The 26,330-nt window shown below is 38.4% G+C and overlaps 1 protein-coding gene across 1 annotated transcript in view; it reads right to left on the reverse strand.

Moving 5' to 3' along the window:
- Positions 1–26,330, reverse strand: part of LOC136876528 (host cell factor 1) — a 67,661-nt gene that overhangs the window by 23,570 nt on the left and 17,761 nt on the right. The window contains exon 2 of the mRNA XM_067150556.2: positions 15,641–15,722. Within this exon, the coding sequence (XP_067006657.2) occupies positions 15,641–15,660 (20 nt within the window). The 5' untranslated portion in view covers positions 15,661–15,722. The remainder of the gene's footprint in view (positions 1–15,640; positions 15,723–26,330) is intronic.

Here is a 26,330-nt window from a genome sequence, read left to right on the forward strand (position 1 = left end):
TAAAATTAGAAGAAGACATCATAAAAATTAAGAAAAAAGCTAGCAACATAAATGTTTTTAATGACTTTCTATATTCTTTATATGGGTTAACTGTCTGTGTCAATTTTATATATTTTTTAGCTGAAAATGTCTTGTAACGAGATGAAACATGTCCTAAATTAGCATATGTATATAAAGTGTTAATCCTATGTATATGTAGGGCAAAATAGAAGTACGGAAAGGTGGATATTCTGTCCCTCAATCAAAGCTGAGGAAGATGAAGATCGAGAATTTCCTTAACGGCGCTTCTAATTAATTTATCAGTGCTCTAAAGGAATGTCTGTGGAATATTTAAGCTAGTGTTCTGTAGCAGGCAGATAAATGTGGGTCAGATTAGGTGATTAATAACCACAAACTTCTGTTCAATTTTTAGGAGAGGGCTATTCAACAGAAGATTGAATTTCTGTTTCAAGTTATTCAATACCTCGTGATTATCTAAAATTAATGTATCATTAAAATCAATGCCCAGGTAACTGATCTTCCTACAGTGAATGATGAAACTGTCATTTATAATCATGGGTGAACCACAGATCTTTTCCTTAACAATGTTGACGGCTACAGATTTTGAAGGACTGAGCTGCAGCCGTATTTCATTAAATGATTCAACGGCTGTACTAGTCAATATTGCATCATGCTTTTGGATACAGATAGTTGGAAGAACTTTTTGTCACTTCTACCTACAGACAAGACTGGCGAATAGAAACAAGAAAAGTTTATTGATCTGACTACATGTAACGAGGATGATCTTAGTCACCGCAGTGAAACCACACGTACAGCTGAATTTCAACAATGGCATTTGATTTTTTCAAAGGGAGAAACATGCCAATTATGGTAAAGAAGCCATAAACTGTTGTAAACAATATGCATTTCCCAATGTGTACAAGTTGCTGACAATAATTTGTCCATCACCTGTTTCAATGAGCACCACAGAATACTCTTTTTCAATGCTTTATCGAGACAAGGCGTGTCTAATAAATTTGATAAGTGAAGAAAAAATTGAATGGTTCAGTTAATCTGAATATCCAAAGAGAAATAACAGAACCTGCTAAAGAAGTGATTCAAGAATGTCAGCTCTGATGTCCGTGCCGGCTGAACTTTCACCTGCGATTACAATTTACAGTTAAATTAATGGTTTGCTGGTATTGGTGGTTTTAATATGATGTCCATTGAATTCAAATATTAAAATTCCCTGACATTTTCCTGTTTTCCAGTGAAGCGTTATATATCAAAATACGCTAGTTATGTCATATACTTTGGACAATCAACCGTCTACGCGATATATATTTAAATTGTGTCTCCACTTGTAATTTCGTGAATGATTTCATTCCGTTATGGACATTGTATTCACGGCCTAGTGATTGTACGGAACTGTGATATTACCACGATTATATGAGACCAGAATGCTACTATATTTGGAGTATTGGTAGTATAAAACTTTTGTATCTGGTGGATTCGGAAAAATTGTGCCTAAGCACTGTGAACTCTTTGCCTACTGGTCATCCACTCTGTCTATATGTGGAGAAGTGAACCCTTCGTCACATGGTTATACTGTGGGTTATTATCTCTAAGGGTATTATTGCATTGCGGACGGCTACACGTATTCTTACACCATCTATGAGACTACATTGCTACTACAGTGTGTGTTTAGACAGCGCCCACCAGGGCGAGTATCGGTCTAGTCCGTTTTGCTCCTGGCGGGGAACTTGGAAGTGCACTGTTCTATGCTTGAAGGTGTTTGAAGACAGACGTCTCGGTACAATGGCTTACATTACCGCTGCCAATCCTATGCGTCTGCAGACTGATATAGGGAGATGCACTAAAACCTTCCCACCTGGGGAATGAAGTTTATTTTAAAAGTGTAATTTTGTTCCATAGTTCTTCTAGTGTAAATATGTAGTAGTAAGAATGTGAATAGGTAAAGTTTATTTCTTACTCGTGAGTTGTAGTGATAGTTCAAAACACCGTTGCCTTACCTAGGCATATATGGATTAAAGTAAGTACGCTGTTATTTCCTTGTGCTTTTCTCTTATGTAAATTTGTATATGCTGGTGCGCGTGTCCATTATGATTTAAATATATATCTTAGTTTGGTGGTAAGGCGTCATGTTTTCTATGTGCCTGTCTGTAATGAAGTATGGCATTATTGCCTAGGTAATTTCAAAATTCTCCTCTGCCTTGACTGAAAGTTGATTTTCCCTTTGGTTCATTGGTTTTCTGTATCTTTGCGTGTGATTATGGCCTTTGTTTGATGTGTGTGCCATTCCTATTTCGAATATTTTGCTGTCGTGGTGTGTGTGTGGTACACATTCCTGCGTGTGATTTTGTCGTGATTCTCACCTAATATTTTTTGTACATATTTCTGTATGTTCTGGGCATTTCATTTGCCCGTGTTCGAACTAACACTACACTTATACTAGTTTCTAAATATTTTTAAGTTCATTATTATTATTATTTTCGTTATTTAAATTTTTTTTCTCTCTCTCTGGGAATATTTGAGTTTAGTTAATTTATTTTCATCCCTATTGCAGGCTTTTAATGATCCTTGTTCTAATTTTTTTGTAATCCCGCATTTATATTAACGTTTGTCAACAATGTCATTGTAACGTGTCCATTTAATCGAGGGCTTGCATACCCCTAGTGCGAAAGATATGGAGCCTGGTCCTTATCTTATCGCTCCTGTTTATTACTGTTGTGTTATCTTTTCGTGCCTGACAGTTACGTAACCTTTTATAATTATTGGGGATATTGTGAATTGTCGCCGGCGCGATAAGAGCATCTTGTGGATTGTTCCATGAAGATTATTATGACTTGTTTCCTTCAGAATCTGTGTGTTCGTTTTTTGGGTCTCGGTGATGTTATGTGAACTGGTTCTATCCTGTAAATTATGTTTCGGTGATTAATTTATTAATTGTATTTTTATTTTCGGGGCGTGTCTGCTGTGGTGACTTTATGGTTGGTATTTGCTGTGTTCTGTGTTAATGGTGATATGTCGGGTTTCTTCATTAATATGTGGTTTGGTGGGATTACAGTTTCCACTGGGGTGCTGTCAAAAGCCCTCGATTTACAATCCAACACTTCCTTTTCTGCGTTAAATTTTAAATTCAATTAATATTAATATACTTCAAACATGTGTTTATCATGGGTAATTGTTAAGCTAAGCTGATGCATCAATATATACATTTTTTTGGAAATAGAAAGGTACTATTTATTAGGGATATTATTTTATTTACATCCAAGTCATTTATTTAATGAATATTCATTTTACTCCTTAATGTTGTGTTTGTTTTTTTGCAACTTCCGTTATTCCTCAGAAATATTTAATTTATTTTAAATTTGGTGTATATTTGTAACCATTAATTATTAATTATATTTTTTGAAAATTCTGGTGTCAATCCGAGGTGAATTGCCTCACGATTCCTAGGATCCCCTCCTCTATCTTTTTTTTTTTTAATGGGTAGGTTCCAGTAATCTTCCTTGCTACCTTTTATTTTGATGTATTTTTGGTGTTTTGGGGTTTATTTGCTCCTTGTTTATTTTGTCTAGTGTGTACACATCCCTATGACGCATGTCATTAATTATCATTGTTTGGGGTGTTGCACCAGACAGAAAAATAATTTTTCCCCAACACATAATGACTAAAATCATAAATTAAGTTTCTAACTAGAGTTATAACAGTAATTCTGACATACATTTTAAAAGCTTAATATCGAAAACATAAATGTACAATGAATGCATACTAAATTAAAAAATGTCAGTTTAACTTAATTCAATTAAAATAATTTCAAGATAAAATCACTACTGATTCAGTGAGAAAATTTCTTCATTAATGTCTACGATGAGAAGTGTAGTGGGTGACCGTGTATCATTACTGAAGACTTGGTGACTACCACTTGTTCCTGCACTTGAAAAAGCATTTAGGAGGTCAGCGCAACGATGATGACCTAAAAACGACTGTGCTGCAGTGGCGGGCACATTAGGCGGCAGATTTCTATGACAAAGGAATTCAGAAGCTGGTTTAGCAATATGATAAGTACCTTGAAATGAAATGGCATATGGCTTCTAGTGACGTGAGTGTCTGAGGACATGTTCGGCTTGCCAGGAGCAGGTCTATCGATTTGACTCCTGTAGGCGACCTGCTTGGAATTTATGCTGGAAGAAGTTTAAGTTACAGTGTTACGTGTAAAAAAAAAGAGAACTGTTTAAAAATCGCATTACCTTTTTTCTATATCAAAACAGTGCTTACTTAAAAAACATGCCTTGTATAAGCAAGGGAACAGGAAGGATTGGAACAACTATCGAGGTATCTTACTGATTAGTATACAAGACAACGTATTCACTGGCATCTTGGAAGGGAAGGCGTGATCAGTGGTTGAGAGGAAATAGGATGAAAACCAGTGTGCTTTCAGATCACAGAAAGGCTATGTGCCGAACCAAGCATCCTTGGTGATGCACTTCCTTTATTCCCACTTCTCCTTGACTGTCGTTGTTGCCATTAATGATAACACAACCCGAATGTGACGTGAAACTTATAGTTTCTCATTGAAGATGGCACTCTGGATACACAGTCTATCTCTCACTCTCCAAGTGTTAATTTGGTCTGCTTGTAATACCAACAATGGAGGAATTGAAAATAATGAACAAACTAGGATTTAAAATATGCTTCTTGATCTACGAATTGCTATTATCATGGATTTACTTGTTTCAATGCTCAGCTTTCTGCTGGGATTCATTATTTTGATTGACGTAAATATTTCGAGATTCCTGATGTGCTGCTCCCAAGTATTTTATTTTATTTCACGTGCCATAGTTACAAGAACGGTTCTATGTAATTGCATTCCCGTACTTTTATTACCTGTCTTTGCAGGCTCTTAGTTAATTAATTTTGTGTGTGCTTTAAATTTTTCTATCTTTGTTTGTGTGCACACGGGCGAGCAGAGAGTAGTATTTACCTATCTGTTTGTTTGGACCTGTGGGTTTTGAGACCATCCACTTCTGTTTCCTCATAGTTTTGAATCATGGCTGAACAATGGTATATTGTATGATTTGACGCTACGGGGTTTAATCCATGTCTGTCCAGGTGAGGCAATTTGGATGTCCCGGGCTCATCAGTTGGTAACCAGGAATGAGTTAGCTGGAAAATTTATAATGTCCAATAACTGACCAACTATATTGGTATTATAAATTTACTAATTCGGAACAATTATTTCAGGTTCCCTATGGGAATCAACATTTTTTTTTCATCTGATGGCCGGGCAGCCATCAATTTTTGAAAATGAGACAAGGTCTATCATAGTGCATAGGCACTGCTGGTGGATCCAAGTAGCCTACGCAGTGGCTTCCACGGTATGCACTAGCCAGGCGCCTTGATAGGTGTACTATTTACCAACTGATGAACCCAACTTAGGACACTGGGGCGAAACGCTGGCAACCAGGAATGAGTTAGCTGGAAAAGTTATAATGTCCAATAACGGACCAACTATATTGGTATTAAGTGGTACGTTCTGAGCTGCCAGTGAAGAGATGGCATGGAATGACATCAATAGACGAATAAGTTTGAGTGGTGTCTTTAAAAGTAGGAAAGATCACAATATGAAGATAAAGCTGGAATTCAAGAGGACAAATTGGGGCAAATATTCGTTTATAGGAAGGGGAGTTAGGGATTGGAAAAACTTAACAAGGGAGATGGGCGACTGCCCCAAATGCAGATCAGGAGTGATTGATTACAAATGTGCTTGACATGTCCAATGTCCTGAGTTGCTTCATGACATGCATGGGCCATCTGTTTCTAGGAATTCTGACTTGTGCTGGAAGTGAGGAAAGTCACGCTGAATGCTTCTCATTGCGGGGAGTGTAGTAAAGTGTATGTTATTTATTTCATAACAATGAGTGACATAACTGAAACAACATAGTTGTTAAACATCTTACAATCAAACTTTCTATCAAATTATACATACAAAAAACAATAAGAGTTGAAAGCAAAACGACCTAATCCAAAATTCAATATTAAGGAGATTAACAAAAAGCAAACATGTCAATTTCAATCTTTGTGGTATGAGGGGTTCTTTATTACAAGTCATTAATCTCATCTTTTGGTCCGTATTGACAACAGTGATCACATTAAATTTTACAAAGTATACATTTATTATTCACCTATTCAATACCTACAATACTACGTTTTGTGGTTACATAATCATAAAAGATTAAAAAGTTGTGGACATGTTTTGCCCTTCTTATTGGGCATCATCAGCACTTTAGTGAATCTTAAAACAAACAATTAAAAAAAAAAATGATTACATTATTGATTATGAAAAATTGAGATGAGATATGCTGTGATATTTAAAAAAAAAAATTTTCTTTGCATCAGTAGTTAAGAAATTTGACATGGGAAGTGCGAGCACATGATAAAATTATTGTAGTATATTTTACAATATTGTCTAAAAAATTATTTGTAATAAGTTTTTAAAATCGACATGTGTCTGGAACTGAAATGGATCCTTTTAGTAAAAGTCAGTAAAGAATTTTTTTTTTTTAAATATCACAACATATCTCATCTCAGTTTTTCATAATCAATAATGTAATCATTTTTTTTTAATTGTTTGTTTTTTCACTAAAGTGCTGATGATGCCCAATAAGAAGGGCAAAACATGTCCACAACTTTTTAATCTTTTATGATTATGTACCCACAAAACGTGGTATTGTAGGTATTGAATAGGTGAATAATAAATGTATATTTTGTAAAACTGAATGTGATGAGGGGTTCTACAGACTTATAGGTACTTGTGAAACAAACAAGATGTATTACGTTTGCATCATGTTCGCTGAAAAAGATTTATTTAGAGTGGTGCACATGAGGCACATCTGATTTAAGTAACATTATTAAAAAATCAAACATGAAACAAAGGTGCATTTGTTAAATAAAAAGAAATTACAGCTTCTTGGAAGACATTGGATTGACCACATTGTTTTCAGAAGATGCACGTCTTCAGGCAATAAAGCATTATGAACCAGGTAGCATCAAATAAACTTTCTTGGATGTATAAATAAAAGAAATATACTGTCGTTGCACCTGTGAAAAAAAAAAAAAAAAAAAAAAAAAGAAAAACTATGTGATAATATTTTTTGAGAAATACTGACCCGCAGCACATATATTATGAAGAGCAAAATTCCTTGATGTTACTCACATAATATTGAACCTTAGATGACATAACCTTACCATCCACAGTTCTAAGCTAAAATATTTCACATACAGGTTTCTGCAAGTGCAAAAACAATATATTTGTACAAACAAGAATTACCCTCATGTAAGCACTGAGAAAATGACGAATCAAATAACGGGCAATTATTTAGGGTTTTAAATTTACTTGCTCAGAATGATTGTATGCAATCTTCATTTCTGTCCATATTGATACAATTACAATAAGTAAAATGAATAAGGATTCCACCTAACCAATACATATTTATTATATGATGTGACTGTATATATATATATATATATATATATAAATGAAGGTTATTCGCCAAAGATGTTACAGGGAAATAACGTCTAAACCATAAAGATATCTGTATTCTGTTTTCATATTCGTAAATGGTACCCAGGGGCTTGTAAAATGATGTGCTACGTATTCTCATGGGGTGATTAATAATCGAGATATTGATATTAACGCCAAATTTTTAAATGGAATGGCACAAATTCATACAGCTCGCCTAAAAGTTCAATTGCGTACAAGTTCAAATATTACAAGATATTAAATACAATAAATTCAATTCAATACAATACAATTTATTGTATTGAATTAGGAGGATACTCTCATTTTTCACCTTTGTAAAGCAAGTTCAAATAAGTAAATATTTTCAAAATTGGTCAGTTATTTATTGAGATATCAATAAAAACAGCATGCGCAGTTTTGCACGCCGCATCAGCAGCGTACAGTCGGCCAAGGACATACTGACGCGCAAGCAGTTTCCTGGGTGTGGTTCCACCAACAGAATGGATACCAGACATGTAAACATATTGTACACATGTGATGGGCTTGCAAAGTGTGCATGACAGGCAAACTCATGACAGGATAGCGAGAGTTGATGTTTCTAAAACATACATACATTCATACATACATTATCATTATAGACTGTTATGCCTTTCAGTATTCAGTCTGCAAGCCTCTGTGAATTTACTAAACGTCGCCACAATCCTCGATTTGCAACTAGTGTTGTGGCCTCATTTAGTTCTATACCTCCTATCTTTAAATCGTTAGAAACTGAGTCTAACCATCGTCGCCTTGGTCTACCTCGACTTCTCTTACCTTCCATAGCAGAGTCCATTATTTTCCTAGATAACCTATCCTCCTCCATTCGCCTCACATGACCCCACCACCGACGCCAGTTTATGCGTACAGCTTCATATATCGAGTTCATTCCTAAATTAGCCTTTATTTCCTCATTCCGAGTGCCCTCCTGCCAGTGTTCCCACCTGTTTGTAAGAGCAATCATTCTTGCTACTTTCATGTCTGTTACTTCTAATTTATGAATAAGATATCCTGAGTCCACCCAGCTTTCGGTCCCGTAAAGCAAAGTTGGTCTGAAAACAGACCGATGTAAAGATAGTTTCGTCTGGGAGCAGACTTCCTTCTTACAGAATACTGCTGATCGCAACTGCGAGCTCACTGTGTTAGCTTTACGACACTTTGATTCAATCTCTCTCACTATATTACCATCCCGGGAGAACATACAACCTAAATACTTGAAATTATCAACCTGTTCTAGCTTTTTATCACCAATCTGACATTCGATTCTGTTGAATTTCTTACCTACTGACATCAATTTAGTCTTTGAGAGGCTAATTTTCATACCATACTCATTGCACGTATTTTCAAGTTCCAAGATATTAGACTGCAGGCTTTCGGCACAATCTGCCGTTAAGACCAAGTTGTCAGCATAGGCCAGACTGCTTAGTACATTTCCACCTAAATGAATACCTCCCTGCCATTTTATACTGTAACGTGTTGGCGGGGTAAATAAGTAAATAAACGAGTACAGCACCTGGTAGCGTCCTATTTCTAAGACTTATTAACTAAGCACTACAATTACAGATTTGCACACACACAGAAGAAAGCCGACATTACAACTTACACACGTACATGGTCACACACTCACACTGTTCGCACGCTCTCTCTTAGTTTCTCTTATGTTCCATCTACAATGATACACACACATGCACACGCGTGCACACACACACACACACACGCAGCGAGAGAGAGAGAGAGAGAGAGAGAGAGAGAGAGAGAGAGAGAGAGAGAGAGACATCGATTATGTACACTACACTCACTCAGCCACTCAGTCACACTCGTTAGCGCTGTCACGGTCCACAGCCTACACGTCAGTCTCGCAGGTCGGGACAGTATCCGCTTTTCATTCAATCCGTCGAACCCCGTTCACAGTCTACACACATCATCACTCAGTGTTCCCTTCTTCGCCGCTCCAGAACACCCAAGGTTCTTCTCCAGCAGCCAGCCACAAGGGACGCGCACACACACACGATGTCAGGGGAACAGGAACGAGTCCTCGGCTCCAACAGGCAGATAATTCATCAGGCTGCGATCTCCCAGGCCATCACTGACTGCGCTCCAGCGAACTCAATCTCGCTCTCACTCACTAACTCCGTCTCTCACTGACTGACCGACCGACTCCAAGTTACTCCTCTCCTTATATACTTGCTCTGGGCCTTCCAGAACAGTCTGGATGCTACATGTACCCAGGAACCTCGTGAGATAGAAGACTCCAGATTAATCTTCCAGTAGTTTCCGTAGACCTCTGCTGCGGGACCGCGGGCGGAAGCGAGAGTGGCTGGCCTAGCACTAAGGTGCTGCACATGATTGGCGCAGCTGAAGTAAGGGGGTGGGCCGAATACGGTGACGATGCAGGCCCGTAGCAATTTGGCATGGCAGACACTATAACCATTACAATACCTTTCAGCAGATCCATGTAAACTACGAACAGCACAGGTGAAAGATTACAGCCTCGTCTAACCTCTGTAAGCACCCTGAACCAAGAAATTCTACCATCAATTCTCAACATAAATGCCTTTGATTGATTTGAATAATCTACCTTTAATTCCATAGTCCCCCAGTATTGCGAACATCTTTTCCCTCGGTACCCTGTCATATGCTTTCCCTAAATCTACGAAACATAAACACAACTGCCTATTCCTCTCGTAGCATTTTTCAATTACCTGGCGCATACTGAAAATCTGATCCTGACAGCCTCTCAGTGGTCTGAAACCACACTGGTTTTCATCCAACTTCCTCTCAACGACTGATCGCACCTCCCTTCCAAGATTCCAGTGAATACTTTGCCTGCTATACTAATCAATGAGATACCCGATAGTTGTTGCAATCCTTCCTCTTCCCTTGCTTATAGATAGGTGCAATTACTGCTTTTGTCCAATCTGAAGGTACCTTACCAACACTCCATGCTAATCTTACTACTCTGTGAAGCCATTTCATCCCTGCCTTCCCACTATACTTTACCATTTCAGGTCTAATTTAATCTATTCCTGCTGTTTTATGACAATGGAGTTTATTTACCAACCTTTCCACTTCCTCAAGCGTAATTTCACCAACATCATTTTCCTCCTCCTCATGATCTTGGCTATTCCCAACACCACCAGAATGATTTCCTTTTACATTAAGATGATGTTTAAAATATTCCCTCCACCTCTCCAGTGATTCCCTGGGATCTATTATGAGTTCATTTGAATTGCTCAAAACACTGTTCATTTCCATTTTCCCTCCCTTCTTAAGATTCTTCATTACTGTCCAGAAAGGTTTCCCTGCTGCTTGACCTAGCCTTTCCAGGTTATTACGAAAATCTCCCACGACTTCTTTTTGGATTCAACAACTACTTGTTTTGCTCTGTTTCTTTCATTTACGTACCAATCCCTGTCTGCCTCGGGTCTTGTTTGGAGCCATTTCTGATAAGCCTTCTTTTTATGTTTACAAGCTGCTCTCACTTCATCATTCCACCAAGATGTTCGCCTTTTCCCATCTTTACACACAGTTGTTCCTAGGCATTCCCTTGCTGCGTCTACTACAGCATCCCTATATGCCACACATTCACTTTATATATCCTGAACCTGCTTACTGTCTACTGTTCGAAACTTCTCACTAATCATATCCATGTACTTCTGTCTATTTCCTCATCCTGGAGATTTTCTACCCTTATTCGTTTGCGGATAGATTTCACTTTCTCTACCCTAGGCCCAGATATACTTAGTTCACTACAGATCAGATAGTGGTCTGTATCATCGAAAAATCCCCGGAAAACTCGTACATTCCTGGCAGTTTTCCTGAATTCAAAGTCGGTTAAGATATAGTCTATTATGGATCTGGTACCCCTAGCCTCCCATGTGTAACGGTGAATAGCCTTATGCTTGAAGAATGTATTCGTAACAGCTAAACCCATACTAGCACAGAAGTCCAGCAAACGCTTCCCATTCCCATTAGCTTCCATATCTTCCCCACATTTACGAATCACCCTTTCGTATCCTTCAGTTCTATTCCCAACTCTCGCATTGAAATCGCCCATTAGCAGTCTTCTATCCTTGCTGCTGACTCTGACCACGGTCACTCAATGCTTCATAAAACTTGTCAACTTCATCCTTATCTGCACCCTCACATGGTGAATACATGGAGACAATTCTAGTCCTAATTCCTCCAACTGACAAATCTACCCACATCATTTGCTCATTTACGTGCCTAACAGAAACTATGTTGCGTGCAATGGTATTCCTGATAAACAGCCCTACTCCAGATTCTGCCCTTCCCTTTCTAACACCCGTCAAGTACACTTTATAATCTCCTATCTCTTCCTCGTTATCTCCCCTTACCCAAATATCACTTACTCCTAGCACATCCAGATGCATCCTCTTTGCAGACTCAGCCAGTTCTACTTTCTGTCTTACATTAAGCCCCATTAATATTGGTAGCTCCCCATCGAATTCCATTTCATTTGCCAAGTTTTTTCCACGGAGTCCCTCGCCTGTCAAATGGGAGTGGGGCTCCGTTACTCCCATAGGTCCGAGGCTTGCTTAAAATGTTCTGAGCTCAGTAAATTCATGAAGCAGGATGCTACCCTACTTGCACGTAGTCCAAGTGAGGATCTCTCCTCTAACGTGTTATGGACCACCGGTGAACTGTATAGTCCTATCCGTCTGAGCACAAGGAGGGCCACGACTCAGAATATGTCCGAGATGCCCACTCCCATTCCATAGCAACTGATATCCCGACTCTCAGGACCACTTACTAGGCCACTCAGCCGTTGCCCATGGTTCACGAACTAGGACGTGACTACAGTAACCCACACCATGAAACATCAAAAGGAATAAAATAATTACTTTGACTTTAAAGAAACATAACGAATCCTAAATTGTCACTGGTTTGAGTGTAGAGTACATACTACTGGATGAATTGAGAAATAAACATAATACAGGGCACCTGAAGAGCTCCTTCTAAAAAAGCAAATGAATAATGTCCGAGGTAGACTTCATAGGAAATGATCCTAAGTGCGTGGGCACGGGAACATAACATCTCGTCAGTGTAATACTGTTATGACGCTGACCTGTTACACATGGATTTCAAAACAAAACAAACAAACAAACAAACAAACAAACAAACAAACAAACAAAAAACTTTGACCTCACTTCCCCGCTGTGTGTTCATCAGTTATACAATAATGTTGCACACCCAGGGTATGTTATGGCTCATCACATTATGCGTACGATAGTTTACAGTACATGTCTGGTATCTGTTCTGTGGCTGGACTCAATGCCAGGAAAACAACTTGCGCGCTGATACATCATTGGCCTACCTCACGCTGTCTGATGTGGCACGCAAAAGCTCAAATGAGGGTTTTGATATCACAAAGAGTAACTGTCCGATTTTGAAAATACTTACATTTTTGAACTTGTATGCAGTTGAACTTTTAGGCCAGCTGTATGTATTGCTGCTGTTCCATTTAAAAATATGGAGTTAGTATCAATAACCTGGTTATTAATCATCCCATGAGCATAAGTAGCACATTACTTTACAATCCCCTGGGTGTCATTTTACGAATATGAAAACAGAATACCGATATCTTTAATGGTTTAGACGTTATTTCTGTGTAACATCTTAGGTGAATAACCCTGTATATGTATCACATTGTGGGACTAGTTTCAATCATATCATCCTCAGCCACTTACACTAAAAATTGACAAAGCATTAACTCTGTGTATATACATAAAACAATGACAATACTTATACATTAAAACTGGGTGATGTGCTCATGAGCTGTATTTTGAAGTTTGATGTTTCCCAAAAAAAGTAACATTTTGAGCCTGGTGATGTCACAACATGTATAAATTCTTGAAATAGTATTAAAATTACTTCTAATGACATTTTTCATTGGATAAAAGATTATTCTGATGAATGTCAAATTCATTCCATTTGATTAGTTGAGTCTGTGGAAAGTACGCCTATGAGAATCTCAGCATTTACTAAATCATGAATGCCACATGAGTGCTATCGGTTGAAACCCAAAAATTGGGTAATAAGATGCTGCTGAGGAGAAATTGCTCGTTTTTTCATGAGAGAGCTTCAACAGAGTTGATTGTATGTGTTTAATTTGTGAACTTTTATCATTTTCCAAAAATTTGAAAATGAAGTGTGGCTAACTGACATTTGTATGTACCGTATGTATGTTCTGTCCGTCAGCGATGCGGCTGGTGGGATCCTCAACAGCTCTGCCATCAACTGTCATAGATGGCGTAGGCATCACTGAAGAGGCGTACTAGGGAAATGAGGAGTGAGGTAGTTTCCTGTTGCTTTCTTCACTGAGCCAGAGTTGCTATTACATATCAGTCTGCCAAGCCCACTGAAATGCATACACCAACCGACCCTAAGAGCAACATTTTCATACCATTCATAGCAGGGACTGGCTGCATAAGTATTGGCATTACTAGCATCGCTCATAGCTCAGTCACTTTCATATTGTCAAAGCCAAAGACAGCGACAGATGTATGAAAGTAACAAAATTGCTCTAGCCTATACCAGAAGACATAGTGCACTGTAAACACTAGGCCCTGCCAGCAAAGGCATACTGACATTTGTAGAACCTCGAAAAAAGTGTATATAGATTTGTGAATTGTACCAATACGGGTTGTTGAATATAGCATTTCCGGTATCTCGTCAGCAGTTAGTTGAGCTTTAGTCTGTGTACAATCAGCAGTGACGGTGGAATTCCTACATTGCATATGGATTTCTAGGTACAATTAAATTAAACTCAAAAGGACATATTTTTGATAAACAGGCAAACATTGAAATGGCCTAGTTCCTTACACAATGCGAGTAAGATTTTAATAAACTGCATGTATCTTAGCGTTACCAGAGAAACACTGTAGAGAGGTCCCCATGTGTTGTACCTCATGTAAAGTCTGGGTAGGGGAGTTTTGATCATAATGGCAGGTACTCTTTCCTAATGCCAGCAACAGTCAAGTTTGAGAGTTTTGATTACAGTGCCAGGCCACCTTGTATACTGCCATTCACTATCGAGTTTGGAAGTTTTCACTATAATGGCAGGCCCATTTGCCTTCTGCCATTCACCATCGAGTTGGAAAGTTTTCATTCTAATGAAAGGTCCCCTTTCATATTTCCAGTTACAATCAACTTGTGGAGTTTTCATTATAATGACAGCCCCTCTTGCCTACTACCACCCTTCCCTAGGGCCAGTTAAAATGTCAGTGTCCATCTCCACGTTTTATTTTTAGGTCTAAGGCATTTAAAATATGGCGTTTTGATTTTTTATTTCACACTACGCTGTTGTTATTGTCACAATCATACAATAGCACGTCGGATCAAAAACCCCCATAACTGTTAATTGACCTGTATAGGAAACACAAATCTGGATTATATTTTTCCACTTCCGGGCAGTTGATCTCAATGTTGTCTGGTCTTTAGCATCGAAGATTACGCATAAGTTTTGTTTCTGAGTCCATTCCACAAGACTATTACCACAGTTATCACTCTAGACACAATTCCAGTTATCAAGGAGGCTGTTGAAATCGTCTGCAATGTCTGAGGGGATGGGTTTGGGAAGAGCAAAAAAATATTCTCAAAAATGACCAGTGTCATTGATTTATGAGACAAAGGAACCTACAAAGGCTTGAAGATTGTGTCAACCAGAACTGAAATGGGTTCCGTGAAGGAAGGAACCTTGGTGATCAGGTCTAGAGAAGCACCCAGCCTTAACATTAGACAACAGATTCTTTTCTCCATTCTCCCTCTCACCTCAATTTACCTCACAACAGCATAGTATACTTGTCAACAATGATCACCAACAGTTTTTATTTTATCCGTCTATGACAAAGGCTGCAGTCAAAAATTTTGTACCCATGTTCTTCTTTTGAGTGTACTCCATCTACATGCATTTACACTGCAAGTTACTGCTCTCCATCTGTTCCCTATGTCTGTCTACCCCATGTATATTGCATTCCTGTTAGCTTTCTTTCCTCAGCATTCAAAAAAATGTACATAGTACCTTCAAGAAAATACCTTGAATTATTCACAACTTACTCTGCTGAAGTTTCCTCCATTTTAAAAGAGTATCTGGTTCAGGTGCGAGAAAGATCACTTTCTACCAAGCAGCTTCACAGACCTGAAAATAAACATATGTCACTATCTTAGTTTTATTATATATTAAGATTGAATTTTTTATTATAGTTCGTTCTTACAATTTGCCTGGTGTGAAAATAGGTAACTACAGAAAACAGTCTTCAGGGCTACCGACAATGGAGTTCAAACCCACCATTTTCCGAATGCAACCTAACAGCTATGTGACTCAAACCATGCAGCCACTCACTCAGTATTAAGACTGAAAACAATCAACATAATTATTATCAATCTGAAAAGCATGATGGTTGCCACTGCAAAACCAAAAAACAATTGTACCTTTCATATACGTGCACTAAAAAAGTAAAATTAATATTTCAATGAAACCTGCCTAAAGTAGCCACCAGTCGTTCTTCAAAAACAGGTCATTAGTACAAGTGGCCGCTGAAATAAGTTAATGAATTATAGATTACGGGAAGAGGTTAATTTAAGCATATAGAATATTAAATGTAAAATATCTATATATACAAAATAAGTTTTGTCTGTACATTGTTCAACATTAAAAAAGAATGGTATTTCTGTATCGGAGGTGTCCACAGTAAGAAGGAAATGTGATTATTAATTTTCTATCATCTCTGTCTATAGGCTATGTACGTACGTGTATCGAGAGAAAATGGCTGAACAAAATTTAATGAAAATCGGTATATAAAGTCGGGGAATAACGCACTACAATCTACGTTATACATAATTTTATTTACACTGAGTGAAATGGTAGTTTAGGTGAAGGCCTAAAATTTAATTCTCAAATATCTATGTCATTAGTGGTCCTATTGGTAACCACTGTATGTTGGGTATTCAGCCCAAAGGCTGGTTTGATCCTCTACAGGTCCACCAACAGCTGTCATAGATAGCCTAGGTGTCACTCAAGAGGCATACTAGGAAAATGAGGAGTGAGGTAGTTTCCCGTTGCTTTCCTCACCGAGTCAGAAGTTGCTATTACATATCAGTCTGCCATGCCCACTGAAATGCATGCACCAACTCGCCCTATGAGCGATATTTTCACACCATTCATAACAGGGACTGGCTGCATAAGGAACGGTGTTACTAGTATCGCTCATACCTCGGTCACTTTCATATTGTCATATTGGCTGCATCAGTTACTAAGAGAGCAAGCCAGTGAACTAAGAGAAATAATGAAAGAGGAAATAGTCAAGGTGACAGAACTGGTGGTCCAAAATAATAAAGAAATATCAAGTTTGAGGTATAAGGTGAGAAGAATCGAGGAAGAGATAAAAGAACCGAGGTCACAGGAAAATAAAGCACCAGCAGGAAACTCTGAAGAAAAATATTTTTATATACGGGTTACCTGAGGACACTAAAGAAGATCTGGTATCTAAAGTGCTGGAGCTAATAAACGAGAGGTTGAAGATCAGCTGCCGATATAGACGAGATTCAGAGAATGGGGAAGGCAAAAGGCAAGAGACCAGTGAAAGCGAGGTTTGTATCAACTTTATTAGTGAAGAAGATTTTGTATAATATAAGCCGATTGAAAGGTGAGAAATTATGGATCAAACAGGAGCCGGAGAAAGAAGAAGAAGCCTTTAGGAACCAGAAAACGCTACAGTTCAATCTTGGGAAACCTAGGCATGCAGGATTAACTGCCTACATAAGGCGCAAAAAATTAGTGGTAGGTGACAGCAAGTGGACTACAACATGGGAAGTGGAGCAGTTAAAGAATATGTACAACACGGAAAGTACAATGTCCGATGAGGAAGGTGAACGCACGAGGCAGCTGAGATCAGCAGAATGCGGAGCAGTGAGCGGTGACCAGGAAGTGAATCGAAGAGGACAGAGAGAGGAAGAAGCTGACGCAGAGACAACTAGTAGTGAGTGCAGTCCTAGTAACCTACAGCAGCAGCTGAATGCTGACTCCGCGAGACATGCAACATCGAAATTCAGACGTGTGAGTCTGAAGGACTTCTGGCACACAAAAGGTAATTTAAACGAGGGTGGCCTCGATAGAGAACATGTTAATACACTAGATGAGAACTCAGACGAACTGAGTGTTACTAGGATTACGAGGTCCAAGACGGGCAGCCACAGTGAGGGGCATGGGAGGAAGAAATAACTAGAGATAACAGTAGGGTGCATCAATATTGAAGGCCTTAGAAGTAAGTTACGGAATGAATCTTTTAAAGAGTTGTTACGAAGCTTGCATATCCTCGCGTGTGTGGAAACCTGGATTCCATCGAATAGTAAGGTAAAAGTAGAAGAGTTTGCAGTTTACTATAAGGCAAAAGAAAGACAAACTGGCAGGGGTAGATACCTGGGTGGGATAATGGTTATGGTTAGGGAGGATTTTAGAATAGACCATATTGAATCAGAAATGGAGGATATGATTTGGGTTAAAATAAAGATGTACGATGAGAGTGAGGGAGATGTATGTATCGGTTTTGTCTACAACCCTCCTGAAGCCTCTCCACTTGCGAAAAAGGATTTCTTTGAAGAGTTGGCATTAGAAATTAATAGAATTAAAATTCTTCTGAGGATGTAGGTATTCTAATAATGGGGGACTTCAACGTGAGGGTTGCGGATCAGAAGCCGTTGTACGACAAAGAGGCAGAAGTTTATGTACAAAAAGGACTGAGTCAGGATAACGGCTGTAATAAAAATGGGGAGAAGTTGTTAAAGCTGTGTGGTACGGTAGAACTATATATTTTGAATGGATGGTGGTATGGCGATCTGACATACATAACGGAGACAGCGGGTAGTATCATAGCTTTAGTGCTATGCTCTAGAAATGCGTTGCCTATGATTAAAAGCATGAAGGTTAAGGAATGGGGAGAGTCACATCACCTACCAATTATTGTCAGAGTAAATGATAGAGAGGGTAGGGCATTAATAAGCAACACGATAGAATTCAAAGAAACATTAGTTACTAAATACAGGTGGAGAGAGAAGCTAAAGAAAGAGTTTATGAACTATCACGAGGGAGAAATAGGCCAGATAGTGAAAGTTGGAATAGACTCAATGACCGAGAATAACCTAATGAGTGCACCAGTAAAACTAATAGAAAACACTGTAAAGATGACAGGGGAGAAGATGAGGATAAAGGAGAGGAAGAATATAATAGAAAAGGACCGCAAAGCCCGAACAATCCCTTCAAAGAGACCTGAACGACGGACTAACTAAAGTGATCCTGTGTGGTCATAAAGGAAGAAGAAGAAAAGGGTTGGTACAATGATGAATGCAGGTGTAAAAAGTATGAAGTACTGAAAGCATTGAAGGCGTATAGAAAGCACGGGGGAGAAAATCATAGGAATGAATTTTATAACTTAAGAAAAGAATATAGAGAAATACTGTGTACAACTAAGTCTGAATGGCAGAAGCAGAGAGTTGTTGAATTGAATAGTAATTCAAAACAGAATGAAAGTAGAAAAGTATGGAGTACAATTAAGAGGATCTGCGGAATGCAGAAACTTCCTCGGCAGGCTGAAGTAAGTCAGGCTATCTGGGTGGAGCACTATAAGAAATTATTAGGGGTTGAAGATGGGTGGAGACCGAAAATAGACATAAACGGAATATCGGTAGGACTGGGGTGTACTGTGCCTGCATTAAATACAGAAATATCGATGGAAGAAGTAAGAGAGGTCTTAGGGAAAGCCAAGAAAGGTAAATCAGGAGCAATTTTGGGTATCACAAACAAATTTTGGAAGCAGGTGGTGAAGAATAAGGATATCCTAGAAAGTACTGTTAAGTTATTTAACAGGATATTTGAAGGGGGGGAGTTTGCCAAATCTTGGCAAGGGGGAGTGATCTGCCCAATCTACAAGGAGAGGAATATAACCCGAATAATTATAAGGGTATAAAGTTGTTGGATAGATTAAGTAAAATATACACAGGTGTGTTGGCAAAAAGGATTATGAATTGGGCAGAGGGGGAATCGATTCTGGAGAGACTTCAGGCAGGCTTTAGAGAAGGATTGAGGACAACTGATAATATTTTTTGTAGTGAAAACAATAATGGATAAGTATGTAAAAAAGAAAGGTGGAAAATTGTACATTACTGCTACCGACTTGGAGAAAGCATTTGATTCTGTGAGCAGAGGGGCGGTCGTAGCTAAGATGAGAAGGATAGGGGTGTCCTATAACATAAGAGCGGTTGAGAACGTATATTCAGAAGTGAAGTGCTCAATTAAAATTAAGGAGGGAGTAGTAATTGGGGAAATATTCTCCAAAGTAGGGCCGAAACAGAGTTGTAAGTTGTCACCTGTACTGTTCTTGCTGTTTATATATGACATCTTTCGGTCGAAAAGGTTGGAGGCAGGGGTTTACCCACGTCTTGAGAACCAGGATATTCCGGTTCTCATTTTTGCTGATGACATCCTTCTGCTCACATTGACACCCTATAGAATGCAGGGTAGTATAAATTTAGTAGTAAATTACTGTAAAGTGCGGAATTTAATGCACAGAAAACCAAGGTAATGGTGTGTAAAAAGGGATATAAATTGAAGAATGAAAAATGGTGGATGGGCGAGGCAAGATTAGAAGTTGTCAAGAAAGTAGAATATTTGGGTTTTATATTAAGTGGAAATGGAAAATGGGCAGAGCAAATAAAAAGAGCTAAACTAAAGGGTATGAGTGCACTGTCAGCCATTAACATATTGAATAAAAAGATGCCCAACACAGATTACAGAGTGTATAAAAATGTTTTTAATGCATTAGTTAAATCTAGAGTGTTGTACGGAGCGGAAATCTGGGGAGTTGAAGGGAGGGTCGATTTACTTGATACAATTACGAGTAGATTTGGTAAAATAATTACGGGACTACCCTGTTGTACAGCTAACTGTGGTGTGAGAATGATGTGCAGTGATATACGTCTGTAAGCGGATATTATTAAAAAGATAATCAAGTATTGGTTGAGACTGAAGCTGGGAGAAGGTGGCAAAGTATTACAGATAGCATACAAACACCAAATGAAACATCAGAACCAAGTATACTGGGTGGATGAGGTACGGAACATTTTGAAAACTGTAGGAATGGGATATTGCTGGAAAAGAGACTGTATTGAGAAGATGAGAATATGTAAAAAAAAATAGTCCTAAGAGTTAAGGATATTGAAAAGCAAACTTCTTGCTGTACAATGTAGAAGTAAGAGATCATTAGAAGAATTTTGTAATATAAATGGAAGAATGAGGATGAATGTAGAGATTACAATAAATAAGGGAATGAGGGGAATAATATGGTGGTTAATGGAGATACATAAAAATAAAGCATATAGACAAAACAGAGATGAAAATAAATGTCCACTATGTTCTGAAGAAATGGGATGGGTACACCTTATTAAAGATTGTTCAGAGATAAAGTAAAAACGAGAGAAATTTATAGATGAGGAGGATGTAAGAAAAATTGATAACGAAAATCAGCTGCATACAATTGTAAAGTTATTGAACAGAAAATGGATCCACCCGGGCAGAATTGCAAAATTATTTAACATTATTAGGGGAATGTGGAGTAGGAAACTGAGGGAACAAAATCATGTGATACATGTCAGCCAGGAACTGAATTGTGCCTAAGTTAATCTAGACAATATAATTCCGTTGAAGTCTAGAGCCATTAGGTATGTAGATTTAAGGTATAGTATGGAACTACTACACAGGGTGTTTCAAAAAGAACTTTACAACTTTGACAGCTCATAGTTATTTATTCATTTCAGTTACAGGCATGGTTTTGGTGTCATCTTGACTGACAATAGATCAAGTTTAGACTTGCGCGTGGTATGCTGGTAAAGAATCGCGCCACTGCAAGTGCTAGCGGCAGTTGCAGCAAAGATGGCTGCCTTCACTGGTCCCGAGCGTGTTCGCTGTGTATTTTGGCTGTCGAAGTCAGCGACAACTGTGCAACGTAATTTTCGTACAAAGTATGGTAAAGATCCTCCCAGTAGGCCTACTATTTATGAGTGGCATAAGTGCTTTATTGAAACTGGATGTTCGGTAAGCCATAAGAAATCCTCAGGTCGTCCACGTACGTCTGACGATGTCGTAGAGCAAGTGAGACAACGCTTTGAGCACAGTCCTCGAAAATCGACACGGAGTGCTTCTCGAGAACTGGGCGTCGCACATACGACTATTTGGTGTGTGTTGAGAAAACGGTTACATCTCAAACCATACAAGTTCACAATGGCACAGCAACTAAAAGACACTGATAAGATTGCTCATAAGGACTTTTGTGTGGACATGTTACATCGGTCGGAAGAAGATGAACATTTCATTGGAAAGATTATCTTTAGCAATGAGGCAACTTTCCATTTAAGTGGTAAAGTTAATAGACACAACTGTAGGATCTGGGGCAGTGAAAATCCAGTGAAAGTGCTAGAACATGAACATGATAGCCCAAAATTGAATGTGTTTTGTGCATTGAGCAAGAGCAAAGTTAATGAGCCTTTCTTCTTTAGTGAGAAAACTATGAACAGAATAGTGTACTTAGATATGCTGGAAAACTTTTTAATCCCGCAGATTGACACTAATGACAAAGAAATCAGCATACACTTCATGCAAGATGGCGCATCACCACACTACCTCTCCGACGTCCGGGATGTCCTGAATGTACGCTTTCCGGGTAAGTGGATTGGATGAGGTGCACCAATTGCATGGCCCCCACGTTCACCAGACCTGACAACTCTTGACTTTTTCTTGTGGGGATTTGTCAAGAAAACAGTGTTTGTTCCACCCTTACCAGCTTCTCTACCAGAACTCAGACGTAGAATCTGCATCGCAACTGAATGAGTCACGCCTGACATGCTGCAGCGAGTTTAGTAAGAAATCGACTTCAGATGGGGTGTGTGCCCCATGACCGATGAAGGTCACATTCAACCCGTTTAGGTAAAACTTGATCTATTGACAGTCAATACGACACCAAAACCATTTCTGTAAAATGAATAAGTAACTATGACCTGTCAAAGTTGTAAAGTCCTTTTTGAAACACCCTGTATAAGTGTCTATGTCTGTTCTCAATTTTCGGCTGAAGTTGATGCAGAAATTGGCGTTGAAACTAGTCTTATAAATAACGCTGTAGGGGGTCCACTGTCTGTAATTTTGTTTGTTTTGCCAATTTTTCAGATATTTATCTGTTTTAGGTCAACTCAAGACCGAATCGGTGGTTTTTACTTTTCGTGTCTGTTTGATTGTTTGTTTGTTCCACCATCACGGCAAAACGGCTGGATAGATTTCAACCAAACTTCATATTTGGTGTATACTCACCCCGAGGAAGGTTTCTATATGCATTTCATTTTAAAATCTTTGATTAGACGGGGATTTATATTATAGGAAAAACAGAACGGTTTTCCTCCATTTTCTCTTATACTATTGATTTCCTGTAAACTCCGTGGACCGTATGTGAAATGTCTCCTCATTATAAACAACTTTCGTTATGTTCATAATTTACATTACTATTCAAATGATGGAGAAATTTACTATTTTCTGCGGGTATCATGGTCTGCGTGTGTGACCAACAGACCGACAACGAACGTACAGGTTGCCATGGCCACGTCTCTGACTGCTTGCCAGCAGGGAAGTAACGTATTGCCATTTTCCTCATCATACCTTTAAATTCATGGTTGTTCCTTGGGTAGAAGGCATATTGGGATATTGGCGGAATATCGTTGGAGTTTATAACCGTCCTCGAATAGCTTAAGTAATAACACCATTAGTCATCTTATCTGTTGACCTAAGAATGCCTGCACCTAAATTTCTCCTCTGTTACCTCTTTCTTATATCCATAACTCACACCAGCATATTTTATTGAGGGGCATTTGATTTTCCAATACATTCACTTGGTATTTACATATTTGTCGTCATCCGACTGTCCTCAGTTTTAATCCATTTTCTATTAATTTCAACTTTCTTCACTGAATTATTTTCGTCCTTAATTATTAGGCCTACACCGTATGTATGCGAGTGCTAATCCCGAAAGCTTGACACTCTTTCCTTTGAGGAAATATTCTAAACTATGCAAATGTATAACTTTCGGCCCCAGAAAATATTGAAATATGGATGCAATTTTAACGACGGTGCATACCTTCGTTTCGGGATAATTGGTGGCTAATCTTTCATTTTGGAGAGATCTACAACTTTGGTCCTATGACTTTTTATCGTATTTCTATTCCTTATACGTTAAATAGAAATGTATTTCTCGATTTCAAATTAATTTTGTACTTTCACACGTATATGTTAACATTAATTTGGCACACTTATAGGAAAGATAGAATCATGACATTCGGCCACGCACATTGGCATGACCAGTGGCAATGTGATAGCCAAAGTTTATGATTCTAACTGTCACATGAGTATCACAAATATAAAGTAGTCTGCGAAAACTGTACAAAATTTCACACCCAATGATTCTAACTCAATCTAACCCATAAATATAGGAGATACGAGAAGATGTCATGGGACCAACACTGAAAGAGGCGTCTGATGGTGAGGTCCGTTTGCAGATATGTCGCAGAGTTTCAAAGCAGTAACTCTCGAAATAAAGGTCTGCACTTCTAGAGTGTGTCTGTACATTGACTATTTTGGCAACATTTCTGTACAGTTATCCGTTTCAGGTGTAATAATGATCATCTGCATACTTTTAGCTTTGGCGTCTGTTTATCTGTTTGTCTATAACTTGGAAACTACTGGATATATTTCCACCAAAATTCATATTTAGAATCCACCTGTCCTTGGGTAGGTTTCAGGGCAAATACTGTTTCTAAATCCATGCAATGACTGGGGGGTTTATACGAAACCGAAACCGTGATTTTGCACTCCCACAAAATATACACAACCAAACTTAATAGAAATCTACCTGCCTTAATGGAAATTAATTTTCAAACCTTTTTTCTCATGTGCATCATTTTGGTAAGAGGATTTATAAGGGAGATATCATTAACTTAAGAACGGGTGCGTGTTGAGCGTATTTCTTACAACTTGAAAACTATTGAAGATATTTGAAAAAAACTTTATATTTAGCATTCACCTTTCCAAAGCTAGATTTTAAAGGTCAATAACATTTCCTGTTCCTGGAATGGACTGGCGGTTTATAGGGAACCGAAATGGTGAATTTACTCTTCCACAATATATACAGTACATGACCAACCTGACGGGAAATCGACCAAATTTGTTGGAAATCCGTTTCTAAAACTTTTCTTCATGTGTATTTTCTCGACAGAAAGATTAATAAGGGAGATATCATGAATGGTCGGTTTTGCAGGGTAAGTCCAGCAGACATAGACCAAAAGGTGTTGTACGTGGAGCAGATTCCTTATTTATCTATATAAATAAAATCCTAACGACTGTGTGCCTGTACATTGACTATTTTGGCGAAATGTTCGCACAGCTACACGTTTAAGGGGTAATAATAACAACCATCTGCATAATTTTTTGGTTTAGTTTCCTGAAAGTCCTAATTTTAACCCTCCTCGCCCAAAATCCACATTGCGGCATAATCTGCCAGACGAACAAGAAAACAGAAATTTGGCAAAATTATACGTTTTAGCCTGTAACGGACAGAACATTTCCGAGAGCTTTAAATTTTCACTTTTTTCCCCGAAGAATATCAAAATATGGAGGCAATTTTAATGATGGTGCAGATCTTCGCGAAGTCCTATCACATAAGGGAAGGCACAATCTCCGTTCAATTTGGAGTGATCTGCAACATTGGTCTTATGACTTTTTGTTGTATCTGTATCCCTTTTAAGTTTGATTTTTGTCTATTTCTCGATGTTAAGTAAATTTGGACTTTTCACATGCATAATTCATACTTTCAGTCACTTATAAGAAAGATAGAATCATCAAACCCTACACGAAACCATATGTGAGCCAAATGCTATGTATGTAGCTGTCACATAATTATCTGAAAAGTAATGCAATGTGAGATAATCTTACAAAAATTTTACCCTATTCAATGTTTCTAACTCAATCTGACCCATGAATAGATCAGATATCATACGACCATTTAGGCCGCTAAATCTGACGTCTTATGGTACAATCCTTTGTCAATATGACGTACCGTTTTGCAGCAGTCAATCTGTAAATGAAGGTCTGCAATATTTTAAGCATGCATATACTTTCGTATGTCGACCTATATATATTCACTGATGTGTTGTAGCGATCGAGAAAGGGTGTGCCTGCTATTGTAATCAGTACTCCCCACACAGACTTTGACTGGCAGTAGGAATGGGGTCCTTCTCCAACACCTGTGTAATGTACATATTTCAATGTGTCACTACACCAGTTTTGGTTATTATGTCCTTGCTCATTTGTTTGTGATTTGTTTACAGCTGATGATGACATTTAAATGGCGAAACCGGTCCCATGTTAAATAAATGTTGTATATAACATCTATACAACACGTAATTAGTATTGAATAGGTTGAACCTTATAAATAACTCATCTCTGTGATCTCAGTTCAATACGGAAACAACAATGAAGCTTATATCTTTGAACCACATGGGTATGGCGATAGAAATGCTAGGGGCTTTACGTCGCACCAACACAGGTAGGTCTTATGGCGACGATGGGATAGGAAAGGCCTAGGAGTTGAAAGGAAGCGGCCGTGGCCTTAAGGTACAGCCCCAGCATTTGCCTGGTGTGAAAATGGGAAACCACGGAAAA

Source organism: Anabrus simplex, chromosome 6 (genome assembly GCF_040414725.1).
Source record: "Anabrus simplex isolate iqAnaSimp1 chromosome 6, ASM4041472v1, whole genome shotgun sequence".
Classification (NCBI taxonomy): Eukaryota; Metazoa; Arthropoda; class Insecta; order Orthoptera; family Tettigoniidae; genus Anabrus; species Anabrus simplex.